This window comes from Salvelinus namaycush, chromosome 4 (assembly GCF_016432855.1).
Source record: "Salvelinus namaycush isolate Seneca chromosome 4, SaNama_1.0, whole genome shotgun sequence".
NCBI lineage: Eukaryota > Metazoa > Chordata > Actinopteri > Salmoniformes > Salmonidae > Salvelinus > Salvelinus namaycush.
In genome coordinates this window covers 69,808,942-69,822,552 of record NC_052310.1, presented here as the reverse complement: position 1 = coordinate 69,822,552, position 13,611 = coordinate 69,808,942, and the positions used below count along the sequence as shown (strand labels likewise).

Genomic DNA, 13,611 nt, shown 5'->3' with positions numbered 1-13,611 from the left:
CATTCTTATAAATCACTCTCGCCCTTCCATTCCCTACAGTGGGCATCCTTATAAATCACTCTCTCCCTTCCATTCCCTACAGTGGGCATCCTTATAAATCACTCTCTCCCTTCCATTCCCTACAGTGGGCATCCTTATAAATCACTCTCTCACCTCCATTCCCTACAGCGGGCATCCTTATAAATCATTCTCTCACCTCCATTCCCTACAGCGGGCATCCTTATAAATCACTCTCTCCCTTCCATTCCCTACAGCGGGCATCCTTATAAATCACTCTCCCTTCCATTCCCTACAGTGAGCATCCTTATAAATCACTCTCCCTTCCATTCCCTACAGTGGGCATCGTTATAAATCACTCTCTCCCTTCTATTCCCTACAGTGGGCATCCTTATAAATCACTCTCCCTTCCATTCCCTACAGTGGGCATCCTTATAAATCACTCTCTCCCTTCCATTCCCTACAGTGGGCATCCTTATAAATCAGTCTCTCCCTTCCATTCCCTACAGTGGGCATCCTTATAAATCAGTCTCTCCCTTCCATTCCCTACAGTGGGCATCCTTATAAATCACTCTCTCCCTTCCATTCCCTACAGTGGGCATCCTTATAAATCACTCTCACCTCCATTCCCTACAGTGGGCATCCTCATAAATCACTCTCTCCCTTCCATTCCCTCCAGTGAGCATCCTTATAAATCACTCTCCCTTCCATTCCCTACAGTGGGCATCCTTATAAATCACTCTCTCCCTTCCATTCCCTACAGTGGGCATCCTTATAAATCACTCTCTCCCTTCCATTCCCTACAGTGGGCATCCTTATAAATCACTCTCTCCCTTCCATTCCCTACAGTGGGCATCCTTATAAATCACTCTCTCCCTTCCATTCCCTACAGTGGGCATCCTTATAAATCACTCTCTCCCTTCCATTCCCTACAGTGGGCATCCTTATAAATCACTCTCCCTTCCATTCCCTACAGTGGGCATCCTTATAAATCACTCTCTCCTCCATTCCCTACAGTGGGCATCCTTATAAATCACTCTCTCCCTTCCATTCCCTACAGTGGGCATCCTTATAAATCACTCTCACCTCTATTCCCTACAGTGGGCATCCTTATAAATCACTCTCCCTTCCATTCCCTACAGTGGGCATCCTTATAAATCACTCTCCCTTCCATTCCCTACAGTGGGCATCCTTATAAATCACTCTCCCTTCCATTCCCTACAGTGGGCATCCTTATAAATCACTCTCACCTCTATTCCCTACAGTGGGCATCCTTATAAATCACGCTCTCCCTTCCATTCCCTACAGTGGGCATCCTTATAAATCACTCTCACCTCTATTCCCTACAGTGGGCATCCTTATAAATCACGCTCTCCCTTCCATTCCCTACAGTGGGCATCCTTATAAATCACTCTCACCTCTATTCCCTACAGTGGGCATCCTTATAAATCACTCTCTCCCTTCCATTCCCTACAGTGGGCATCCTTATAAATCACTCTCCCTTCCATTCCCTACAGTGGGCATCCTTATAAATCACTCTCCCTTCCATTCCCTACAGTGGGCATCCTTATAAATCACTCTCACCTCCATTCCCTACAGTGGGCATCCTTATAAATCACTCTCCCTTCCATTCCCTACAGTGGGCATCCTTATAAATCACGCTCTCCCTTCCATTCCCTACAGTGGGCATCCTTATAAATCACTCTCTCCCTTCCATTCCCTACAGTGGGCATCCTTATAAATCACTCTCCCTTCCATTCCCTACAGTGGGAATCCTTATAAATCACTCTCACCTCCATTCCCTACAGTGGGCATCCTTATAAATCACGCTCTCCCTTCCATTCCCTACAGTGGGCATCCTTATAAATCACTCTCACCTCTATTCCCTACAGTGGGCATCCTTATAAATCACGCTCTCCCTTCCATTCCCTACAGTGGGCATCCTTATAAATCACTCTCACCTCTATTCCCTACAGTGGGCATCCTTATAAATCACTCTCTCCCTTCCATTCCCTACAGTGGGCATCCTTATAAATCACTCTCCCTTCCATTCCCTACAGTGGGCATCCTTATAAATCACTCTCCCTTCCATTCCCTACAGTGGGCATCCTTATAAATCACTCTCACCTCCATTCCCTACAGTGGGCATCCTTATAAATCACTCTCCCTTCCATTCCCTACAGTGGGCATCCTTATAAATCACGCTCTCCCTTCCATTCCCTACAGTGGGCATCCTTATAAATCACTCTCTCCCTTCCATTCCCTACAGTGGGCATCCTTATAAATCACTCTCCCTTCCATTCCCTACAGTGGGAATCCTTATAAATCACTCTCACCTCCATTCCCTACAGTGGGCATCCTTATAAATCACTCTCCCTTCCCTTCCCTTCCCTACAGTGGGCATCCTTATAAATCACGCTCTCCCTTCCATTCCCTACAGTGGGCATCCTTATAAATCACTCTCCCTTCCATTCCCTACAGTGGGAATCCTTATAAATCACTCTCACCTCCATTCCCTACAGTGGGCATCCTTATAAATCACTCTCCCTTCCCTTCCCTTCCCTACAGTGGGCATCCTTATAAATCACTCTCCCTTCCATTCCCTACAGTGGGCATCCTTATAAATCACTCTCTCCCTTCCATTCCCTACAGTGGGCATCCTTATAAATCACTCTCTCCCTTCCATTCCCTACAGTGGGCATCCTTATAAATCACTCTCACCTCCATTCCCTACAGTGGGCATCCTTATAAATCACTCTCTCCCTTCCATTCCCTACAGTGGGCATCCTTATAAATCACTCTCCCTTCCATTCCCTACAGCGGGCATCCTTATAAATCACTCTCCCTTCCATTCCCTACAGTGGGCATCCTTATAAATCACTCTCTCTTCCATTCCCTACAGTGGGCATCCTTATAAATCACTCTCTCCCTTCCATTCCCTACAGTGGGCATCCTTATAAATCACTCTCTCCCTTCCATTCCCTACAGTGGGCATCCTTATAAATCAGTCTCTCCCTTCCATTCCCTACAGTGGGCATCCTTATAAATCACTCTCCCTTCCATTCCCTACAGTGGGCATCCTTATAAATCACTCTCCCTTCCATTCCCTACAGTGGGCATCCTTATAAATCACGCTCCCTTCCATTCCCTACAGTGGGCATCCTTATAAATCACTCTCACCTCTATTCCCTACAGTGGGCATCCTTATAAATCACTCTCTCCCTTCCATTCCCTACAGTGGGCATCCTTATAAATCACTCTCTCCCTTCCATTCCCTACAGTGGGCATCCCGTCCATAAAGTGGTGTGGAGCAGAGGGAGACTACAACGTGATGGTGATGGAGCTGCTAGGCCCCAGTCTGGAGGACCTGTTCAACTTCTGCTCCCGCAAGTTCAGCCTCAAGACTGTCCTGCTGCTGGCTGACCAGATGGTACAGCACAATTCCTCCTCTTCATCATCACATTTACATTTGAGTCATTTAGCAGACGCTCTTATCCAGAGCGACTTAGTAGGATAGGTAGGTGGGACAACCACATCACAGTCACAGTACGTACATTATTTCTTAATGAAGTAGTTGTCAACACGGTTAGAGCTAGTGAGAGTGGAAAAGCCAAGTGTGAGTGTTAGTTCAGGAAAGGCATTTTCCTCCTCCATCTCCTCCTCCACCTTTTTATCATATCATATGGTTTATAGGTTAATCTGTAAGCTTTATTGTGATGGCATTTTCAAAGGATACCCCTTGATTATATACACTGAGTGTACAAAACTTTCGGTACACATTCCTAATATTAAGTTGCATCCCCTTTTGCCCTCAGAACAGCCTCTACAGGGATGCTGGCCCATGTTGATGCAATGGCTTCCGACGGTTGTGGCAAGTTGGCTGGATGTCCTTTGGGTGTTTGACCCTTCTTGATACACACGGGAAACTGTTTAGCATCAAAAACCCAGCAACATTGCCGTTCTTGACCCACTCAAACCAGTGCGCCTGGCACCTACTACCATACCCCGTTCAAAAGCACCTAAATCTTTTGTCTTGCCCATTCACCCTCTGAATGGCACACATAATCCATGTCTCAAGGCTTAAAATCCTTCTTTAAGCTGTTTCCTCCCCGTCATCTACACATATTGAAGTGGATTTAACAACTGACATCAATAAGGGATCATAGCTTTCACCTGGATTCACCTGGTCAGTCTATGTCATGGAAAGAGCAGGTGTTCTTAATGTTTTGTACACTCAGTGTATAACGTTAGTGGATTTAATCAAGAACTGGAACTGATGATAGTCAACATTCCCTCTCTCCTACCCCTCCCCACTTTCTCCCCTCCTCTCTTCTCCTCCAGATCAGCCGGATTGAGTACATCCACTCTAAGAACTTCATCCACAGAGACGTGAAGCCTGACAACTTCCTGATGGGCCTGGGAAAGAAGGGCAACCTGGTGTACATCATCGACTTTGGCCTGGCCAAGAAGTACCGCGACGCCCGAACACACCAGCACATCCCCTACCGCGAGAACAAGAACCTGACCGGCACCGCGCGCTACGCCTCCATCAACACACATCTGGGGATAGGTTCAGTACTACTTGCAGTATTGTGTGTTTGTGCATGTGTGTTTGTGCATGTGTGTTTGTGCATGTGTGTTTGACCCTTTATAGGCTGTGTGTAGTCATGGCTGGATTCTCAGAACTACTGTAGTAGGACTCTCACCAGTATTGCCCCTTCTCTATCTCCTCTCTCTTCCTCCTTCCTCCCTCACTCCCCTCTTCTTTTCTCTCTTTTCCTTTCTCTCTTCTATTCTCACATCCTCTTCTATTCTCCTGTCCTCTCTCTTCTATTCTCCTGTCCTCTCTTCTATTCTCCTCTCTTCTATTCTCCTCTCTCTTCTATTCTCCTGTCCTCTCCTCTTCTCCTCTTCTCCTCTCCTCTTTCTCCTGTCCTCTATTCTCCTGTCCTCTCCTCTCTCCTGTCTTCTCCTCCTATTCTCCACTCTTCTATTCTCCTGTCCTGTCCTTCTATTCTCATGTTCTCTCCTCTCTTCTACTCTCCTCTCCTCTCTCCTCTATTCCCCTGGCCTCTCCTCTCTCCTCTATTCTCCTGGCCTCTCCTCTCTCCTCTATTCTCCTGTGTTCTCTTCCTATTCTCCTGTCCTCTCTCTTCTATTCTCCTGTCCTCTCTTCTATTCTCCTCTCTTCTATTATCCTCTCTCTTCTATTCTCCTGTCCTCTCCTCTCTCCTCTTTCTCCTCTCCTCTTTCTCCTGTCCTCTCCTCTCTCCTGTCCTCTCCTCCTATTCTCCACTCTTCTATTCTCCTGTCCTGTCCTTCTATTCTCATGTCCTCTCCTCTCTTCTACTCTCCTCTCCTCTCTCCTCTATTCCCCTGGCCTCTCCTCTCTCCTCTATTCTCCTGGCCTCTCCTCTCTCCTCTATTCTCCTGTGTTCTCTTCCTATTCTCGTGTCCTCTCCTCTCTCTTCTATTCTCCTCTCCTCTCTCTTCTCCTCTCTCTTCTATTCTCCTGTCCTCTCCTCTCTCCTCCTTTCTCCTGTTCTCTATTTTCTCCTGTCCTCTCCTCTATCCTATATTCCCCTGTCCTCTCTCTTCTATTCTCATCTCCTCTCTCTTCTACTCTCCCCTCTCTTCTATTTTCCTGTCCTCTCCTATCTCTTCTGTTCCCCTATCACCTCCCCTCTCTCCTATTCTCCTCTTCTCCTGTCCTCTCTACTCCTGTCATCTCCTCTCTTCTCCTGTCCTCTCCTCTCTTCTCCTGTCCTCTCTTCTATTCTCCTATCCTGTCTCTTCTATTCTCATGTCCGCTCCTCTCACTTCTATTCTCCTGTCCTCTCCCTTCTACTCTCCTGCCCTCTCCCCATTCTTATATTCTTCTGTCATCTCCTCTCTCTTTTCATCTCCTGTCTCTTCTATTCTCCTCTCCTCTCTTTTCTATTTTCCTGTCCTCTCCTATTTGTCCTCTCTTCTATTCTCCTGTCCTCTCCTCTCTCTTATGTTCCTCTCTCCTCTATTCTCCTGTCCTCTTCTCTCTCTTCTATTCCTCTCTCCTCTATTCTCCTGTCCTCTATTCTCCTGTCCTCTTCTCTCTCTTCTATTCCTCTCCCCTCTATTCTCCTGTCCTCTTCTCTCTCTTCTGTTCCTCTCTCTTCTATTCTCCTGTCCTCTCCTCTCTCTTCTATTCCTCTCTCTTCTATTCTCCTGTCCTCTTCTCTCTCTTCTGTTCCTCTCTTCTATTCCTCTCTCCTCTTCTCCTGTCCTCTTCTCTCTCTTCTGTTCCTCTCTCTTCTGTTCCTCTCTCCTCTTTTCTCCTGTCCTCTTCTCTCTCTTCTGTTCCTCTCTCTTCTATTCTCCTGTCCTCTTCTCTCTCTTATGTTCCTCTCTCCTCTATTTTCCTGTCCTCTTCTCTCTCTTCTATTCCTCTCTCCTCTATTCTCCTCTCTTCTGTTCCTCTCCTCTATTCTCCTGTCCTCTCCTCTCTTCTAATCTCCTGTCCTCTCCTCTCTTTTCTATTCCTCTCTCCTCTATTATCCTGTCCTCTTCTCTCTCCTCTATTCTCCTGTCCTCTTCTCTCTCTTCTATTCCTCTCTCCTCTATTCTCCTGTCCTCTCCTCTCTTCTGTTCCTCTCTCCTCTATTCTCATGTCCTCTCCTCTCTATTGATCCTCTCTCCTCTATTATCCTGGTCCCTCCTCTCTTCTATTCTCCTGTCCTCTCCTCTCTCTTCTATTCCTCTCTCTTCTATTCTCCTGTCCTCTTCTCCCTCTTCTGTTCCCCTCTCTTCTATTCTCCTGTCCTCTCCTCTCTCTTCTATTCTCCTCTACAGGCATTCATATGGTTTTGTTTGAAATAAGATCAGTATAGTGTGTCTCCTCTCCTCTCTCCCTCTGCAGAACAGTCTCGTCGTGATGACCTGGAGTCTCTTGGTTATGTCCTGATGTACTTCAACCTGGGCTCTCTGCCCTGGCAGGGCCTCAAGGCCGCCACCAAGAGGCAGAAGTACGAACGCATCAGCGAGAAAAAGATGTCCACCCCTATCGAGGTGCTCTGCAAGGGATACCCCTGTGAGTAGCTGAAGTCTCATCTCTGATATATAGGGTTTCTTTATCCTGGGTTTACAACACTAACTATGAGTGTGTTAGTTTAGTTAACTCACTTCAAGTAGTCTTTTAACACCAAGCTAAATCAATAGCTGTGTTTGAATACTCATTCTAACCGTACTGTTTGTGACGTAAATTGAGTATATAGTACGCATATTGGTCATAGTATGGCTTCAAAAAGATTTCAGATTTGAAAGAAATGGCAGAAAATATGCAGCCGACGTGCGAGAGTGCATATACAAATTCGTTGCTTTAACTAATTATAAAAATGTTGAGCAATGTAATAAAGTAATGAATTTTCTAAGAAGTTAAATTACATGTTATGTTGACTAACAATTTGTTAGCTACGCTATCCTTACGAACTACATAGCATATCATTACAGCAGTATGTACCAGGTATGTTAGCTAGCTACTGTAGTTGGCTACTAGTACATCGAACTTGCCAGTATATTTACTTTATGCTATCTAACTACCCAACGTTTATTGACTTGATTATTCACGTCATTCATAGCTTAGCTAACTAAGCTTAGCTATCTACTCCGATTTCAGAGCACTCTCGTCTGACTGCCAGAGGTTGAGCGCAGAATAACTGATGAATTTCCTAACGCTCAACACCGTTGAATGTGGCCGGTGTCAGTAAACGTTGGCAAAAAAGTGTAATAAAATTGTTGCCAGCAGCACAGTTAGTCACCGACTCTCTGGATAACATGAAAACAGCCTTACCAGCACTGCTAGGGCGAGTAAAAAGGGTCAGAGTGATCTGTTCTCTCGTTTTTCTCTGGAAGTAGCTAGCAAGTAAGACAGTTAGCTTGGCTGCTTGACTGCCGTTGTGAGGTCAGAACGCTTGGATCAACCCTACTTCTCACCCAGACCGTCCAGTGTGCGCTCTGAATGCTCCGAGAGCGAAACACTCTGAATTTACGAACGCCCAGAGCGCACTCTGGCACTCCAGTTCGAATTTACAAACACACCTGATGTCTAGCTAGTAATTTGTTATGCTAACAAGCTAGCAAGAGGTTGCATAGCAACAGCATCAACTTCCGGTAGACAGGCGAAGCGCTAGTACACTCAACTGAAAGGATACCGTTTGTTTACAGTATACTAAAATTAACTAATAGTATATAGTATATAGTATATACTCATTAAGTATGTAGTATACAGTATGTTAGTATGGGTATTTGAACACAGCTAATGTGTATTTGACCCAAGTCTTTGGTGACCCTCTGTGGCCCACTTTATCCACAGCTGAGTTCTCCACCTACCTGAACTTCTGTCGCTCTCTGCGGTTCGATGACAAGCCAGACTACTCATACTTGAGACAACTGTTCAGAAACTTGTTCCACAGACAGGGCTTCTCCTACGACTACGTCTTTGATTGGAACATGCTCAAGTTTGTGAGTACTGCATCCAGTGCGTGATTTGGGCAGGAGCTCACCGGAGCTGAGTACCGGCACCACAAATGTTCTCCTGCTTGAGCTCCTGTTCCTCTTCTAGAATATTAAATAAAAAGTGTTGTGGAGCTCCTGCACCTAAATATAAACAGTTCCAGCACCCAAAATGAGTACCTCCACAATATTTCAGTCTAGAACTGACTGCATCCCTATGAACAATTATTGCACGTCTATTATTCATTTATTAACCATTTATCTATTTTGTCCTTATTTTTCATTCAATTTCCACTCATTTTAAATGCAATTACACATGAGTTCTATATTACATGAACACAGTTGATTATAAACATGGTTCATTTTGAATCCCTGCCACCTTTCCTAACTTGCATGTTCATCTTTCTGCTTCAGGGGGCCAGCAGGACAGCCGAGGATGGGGAGCGGGAGAGGAGAGAGGTGGATGAGAGGATCGGAGGAGGACCTAGGGCACCCCGTGCTCTACCCCCGGGCGGCAACCCCCCAGGGGGCGTAGACAGGATCCGAAATGGCCCCAATGCAGCAGCTTCTAACCCTGCCTCCAGAGGAGTCCCACAGTCAGGTGAGTTATGAGGCAGACAGTAACCCTGCCTCCAGAGGAGTCCCAGTCAGGTGAGTCATGAGGCAGACAGTAACCCTGTCTCCAGAGAAGTCCCAGTCAGGTGAGTCATGAGGCAGACAGTAACCCTGCCTCCAGAGGAGTCCCACAGTCAGGTGAGTCATGAGGCAGACAGTAACCCTGCCTCCAGAGGAGTCCCAGTCAGGTGAGTCATGAGGCAGACAGTAACCCTGTCTCCAGAGAAGTCCCAGTCAGGTGAGTCATGAGGCAGACAGTAACCCTGCCTCCAGAGGAGTCCCACAGTCAGGTGAGTCATGAGGCAGACAGTAACCCTGCCTCCAGAGGAGTCCCAGTCAGGTGAGTCATGAGGCAGACAGTAACCCTGCCTCCAGAGGAGTCCCAGTCAGGTGAGTCATGAAGCAAACAGTAACCCTGCCTCCAGAGAAGTCCCACAGTCAGGTGAGTCATGAGGCAGACAGTAGTAGAAAAAGAAGGTCTGCATTCTTAGAATGAAGGCGAAATAACAAAGAAAATGTTTATTCCATTTGGACTAAAACATTATTTTCATTTGTACTTTAATTCTAAGAGTCCGGACCTCTGTTTCTACTACTGAGTATATACAGGTCTATGCCCCAATTACTTAGGAATACTACGAGTGTGGAAGGTTTTTACTTACTTCATAAGTTAGACATGAAATGACTGTCTAAACACGAGGGAGGGGAGGGTGTGTAAACTAAACCACTTGCTGAATTCATGACTCCAGTTTGTAGCCCTCTAGTTCCCCATTAGTCTCTTAAACAATCTGTTGTGTTTGGACTCAGCTGAGGAAACTATGAGGAAAGTCCAGGATGTGCAGGCTTTTGTTCCAACCCAGCACCAGATTCCATTTCACCAATTGTGTGTGTGTGTGTGTGTGTAGGGAACCGGTCCCCGCAGGCTGTGTCCCGTGCGGAGCGAGAGAGGAAGGTGGCCATGAGGCTCCACCGTGGCGCCCCCGCCAACATCTCCTCCTCTGACCTCACCGCACAGATGGGCCAATCACGCATCGCCACATCACAGGTCAGCTACCTACCATTGTATAGCTCTCTCTCGCTCTGCTCCCCTGAACCCCACAGCTTCCCTTGCTGAAAGTGATTGACGTTTGTCTGCCTGTGTATGTGACTGTATAGTATGTCTGTTGAATGCACTGCACCTTATACTAACCCTATGCCGTCTGTTAACCCCCTCTCCTCTTCGTCAGGTCAGTGTGCCATTTGAACACCTGGGGAAGTGAGCTGCTCCTCAGGCCCTCTCGACACTGGCAGGTAAGGACCCGTCAGACAACACTCAGTCAACTATGGACCAACTGTAACCTGTAATATCAATGCATAATTGAATATAATAGAATATAGACGGGTTGGTTGTTTAGCAACAAAACCGACTTGAGCGCAACTATGAGGCAAAACAGACGGGGTTGGCTTAGATTGGAGACATGTCAATTATATTTAGTCTCCAACGTTTATTGAAAACAAACTCATTTTCATAATGAGCACTTGTTGTCTCTCAAATACATCGTTACAGTTGTTGGTTAGCTAGCTAGCAAATTTTAACGATATTAGCATAGATATCAATTCAGTCAAAACACCTTGAAACAAGTCACCTATTATTTGCCACATGGCAGCTTCTTGTCATTGTAGCTATCTGACTGTTAAGAATCACAACAAAGCACGGCTTCCGGCCCCATCAATGCGCTCACATCATTTTCGTGACGTTGTTAGCCAACCCGTCTATCTGTGTGTGTGTGTGTGTGTGTGTGTAATAATAATGTATATAATCATAATATACAGTATAATATATATAATTATAATATACAGTATAATAATAATATATATATATATATATATATAATCATAATATACAGTATAATAATAATATATATATATATATAATCATAATATACAGTATAATATATATAATTATAATATACAGTATAATAATAATATATATATATAATCATAATATACAGTATAATAATAATATATATAATTATAATATATATATAATCATAATATACAGTATTATAATAATAATATATGAAATTGAGCAGATGCTTTTATACAAAGCAACTTAGTCATGCATGCAGACACTTTATGTATGGGTGGTCCCAGCAGGAATCGAACCCGCGCCATGCTCTAGTCTACCGTCTTTTCCAGACAGGCCCTACTCATGTTAGTGAGTTAAATACACAGCTCTCAAGTTTGGATTTGCCCCTTAGTATGCTTATGCTTATGCTTAATTGAATGAAATGTGTTGCAAATGTGTGTAAAAAGGGAAGTAAAAACAGTAAATGTATTACTATTTTTTGCAGCCATGGTAGCAGGGTATCAAATACCTACTCAATTACTTTTGAAATTGTTGGATTAAAAAACATGAGTGTGTCAACGACACTGAAGACGGATTAAAGAATGAAGACAGAAGAGAATAAAAGGAGAGGAAGTTCCAATGAATGTGAGAAGGGAACGCCTGTCCAATATGACTGTAGTTAACTGGGAGAAAATATGAAAAGATGAAGGATTGACAAGTGAAAGACACTCTCTTGGCCTAGCCTTGCTTCCCAGGCTTGTGAGACCTTCGCCTCGGCTGGTGAATGAGTCCTGGTTCACTCTCATTATGCTGGCTATGTGATCCGTGGGACCAGACACGTCTCTCAGAAGCTCAATGCCCCAAAAAACATGTCAGTACAAATGGACAAATTCTGATTATTCTAGCTGTTTTCATTGCTGAGGTGGTGTTGTATGGGCAAATGTGTTGGTTGAAAAACACACACAGTCGAAACCGTTTGTCTCACATTGAATGTCTAATTTATGACAGCTACATTTCGAGCTAAGGTGTGTGTTTATAATAATAATATCTGGGAATATTACAGAGGGTCAAGTAGTCGGCAAGAAGATCTGTCAAGAGGAATTTTGGGGAAATGGAAGATATGCAGAGAGAAGGTAGGAAGAGATGTGGAACAACATTGTTCAGGAATGGGGGGGAAATGGAAGATATGCAGAGAGAGAGGTAGGAAGAGATGTGGAACAACATTGTTCAGGAATGGGGGGGAAATGGAAGATATGCAGAGAGAGAGGTAGGAAGAGATGTGGAACAACATTGTTCAGGAATGGGGGGGAAATGATGAATAGGAAAGAAGGGAATGAATGTGAAAGTGTTTGAATCAGAGTTGCCTATAGAGGTGGGGTTGCATATAGTCTGTATATGTCAATGTCTTATTGTCTTACTGTTTGTTTTTCGTACTCTTGGTTTCAGCAAGCCAAGGACCAACCGCAAGTCAGAGGAGGAAGGGGATGGTAGGAGACAGAGAGATGGACTGTCACCCATTTTCTCTTAATGTCTTCGCTGTTTAGGAATAATTATGAGTAGTTTTTAACAAAGCGTTAAACAAGGACATTTTGGTTCTACAACACTTCCTATTAACATTATTGACACATTTACATTGAGGTTTCACTCCCCTTTGCTGTGTGTGTGTGCTCACAGTATTCTATTACATTAGTCAACAGCAGAGAGCTAATAATATCCCTTCAAATGATGGTGGACAATGTAATAAAGGACCTTATCATTAAGAGGTGGAGGCTTTGCAAAAGCAAGAATATTGTTGAGTATTGAAGTATTGGTCTTGGTTATTATGATAATAAGTCAACAAGCCTTATTACTCTGAAGATGTGAGAAGGAGCATGGGAGAAATGAAGAGGTTGGATTTCAAAGTTATATGCTCAATTGCTGTTATTTATTTTTTATCTCTGTAAATATGATTTTGTGTAAAGCCAGAATGTGCTAGGTTGTTTTAAGATGTCAATGTAGTAATAGAGATTTATTGACCTGCTGGAGAGCTTGGTTGGGTGGAGGGAGTCAGATGAAAGGTAGGCCTATGCCTGCATGGGCCAGGGCAGATAATAATAAAGATGGAATGTGGTTTTGTGGGTTCTTTACCATGCTTAGTCTTTATTACAACAATATTGTGTATAATAATTATAATAATTATTATTTTATTGTGTCCCTTTTCATAAAGTTGACTTGTTGCATCTCAAACTCAACAGCACAGCATCACCACATATCGTGCATAAATACATAGATATAACGATGTAAATCACGTGCTATAATACACGAATCAACACTTGTGGACACAGTTCATGGGATAGGCCTAAACTACAGTTCGTACCGTTTATATTCATGGAGGGGGGGGTGGTATATTTTGAGTCAATAAAGATATGCACAACTTATAATACTGTCTGTTTGTTTTTAGGTAATTATTTTGAAGTCATTTTGATAGTTCTTAAATAATAATGAAGAAACAATGTAAAACCTAACAGACCTAGGATCAGATCTGGCCGTAAATGTGATTCGACTCAAAATAGATGTAGCCAATCGCATGCACATTGTCACAAATCACGACCCATCCACTTCCTGGTCCTAGCTGTTCATTGGCTGTGATTTGTGTAAATAGGAGGCTACATCTCATTCTAGAGTACCTACGGTACGCAATGGACGGG

General features: G+C 44.2%; 1 protein-coding gene across 1 annotated transcript; it reads left to right on the top strand.

Annotated features, from left to right (window-relative positions):
• The first annotated feature begins 3,267 nt into the window (after positions 1 to 3,267).
• LOC120045709 (casein kinase I-like) lies at positions 3,268 to 12,129 on the top strand. The gene is made up of 8 exons (XM_038990651.1): positions 3,268 to 3,427; positions 4,339 to 4,567; positions 6,893 to 7,063; positions 8,345 to 8,493; positions 8,899 to 9,085; positions 10,002 to 10,141; positions 10,323 to 10,386; positions 11,430 to 12,129. The coding sequence occupies exons 1-7, from the start codon at positions 3,329 to 3,331 to the stop codon at positions 10,353 to 10,355; spliced, it is 1,008 nt and encodes a 335-aa protein (XP_038846579.1). The 5' UTR covers positions 3,268 to 3,328; the 3' UTR covers positions 10,356 to 10,386; positions 11,430 to 12,129.
• The last annotated feature ends 1,482 nt before the right edge of the window (positions 12,130 to 13,611 follow it).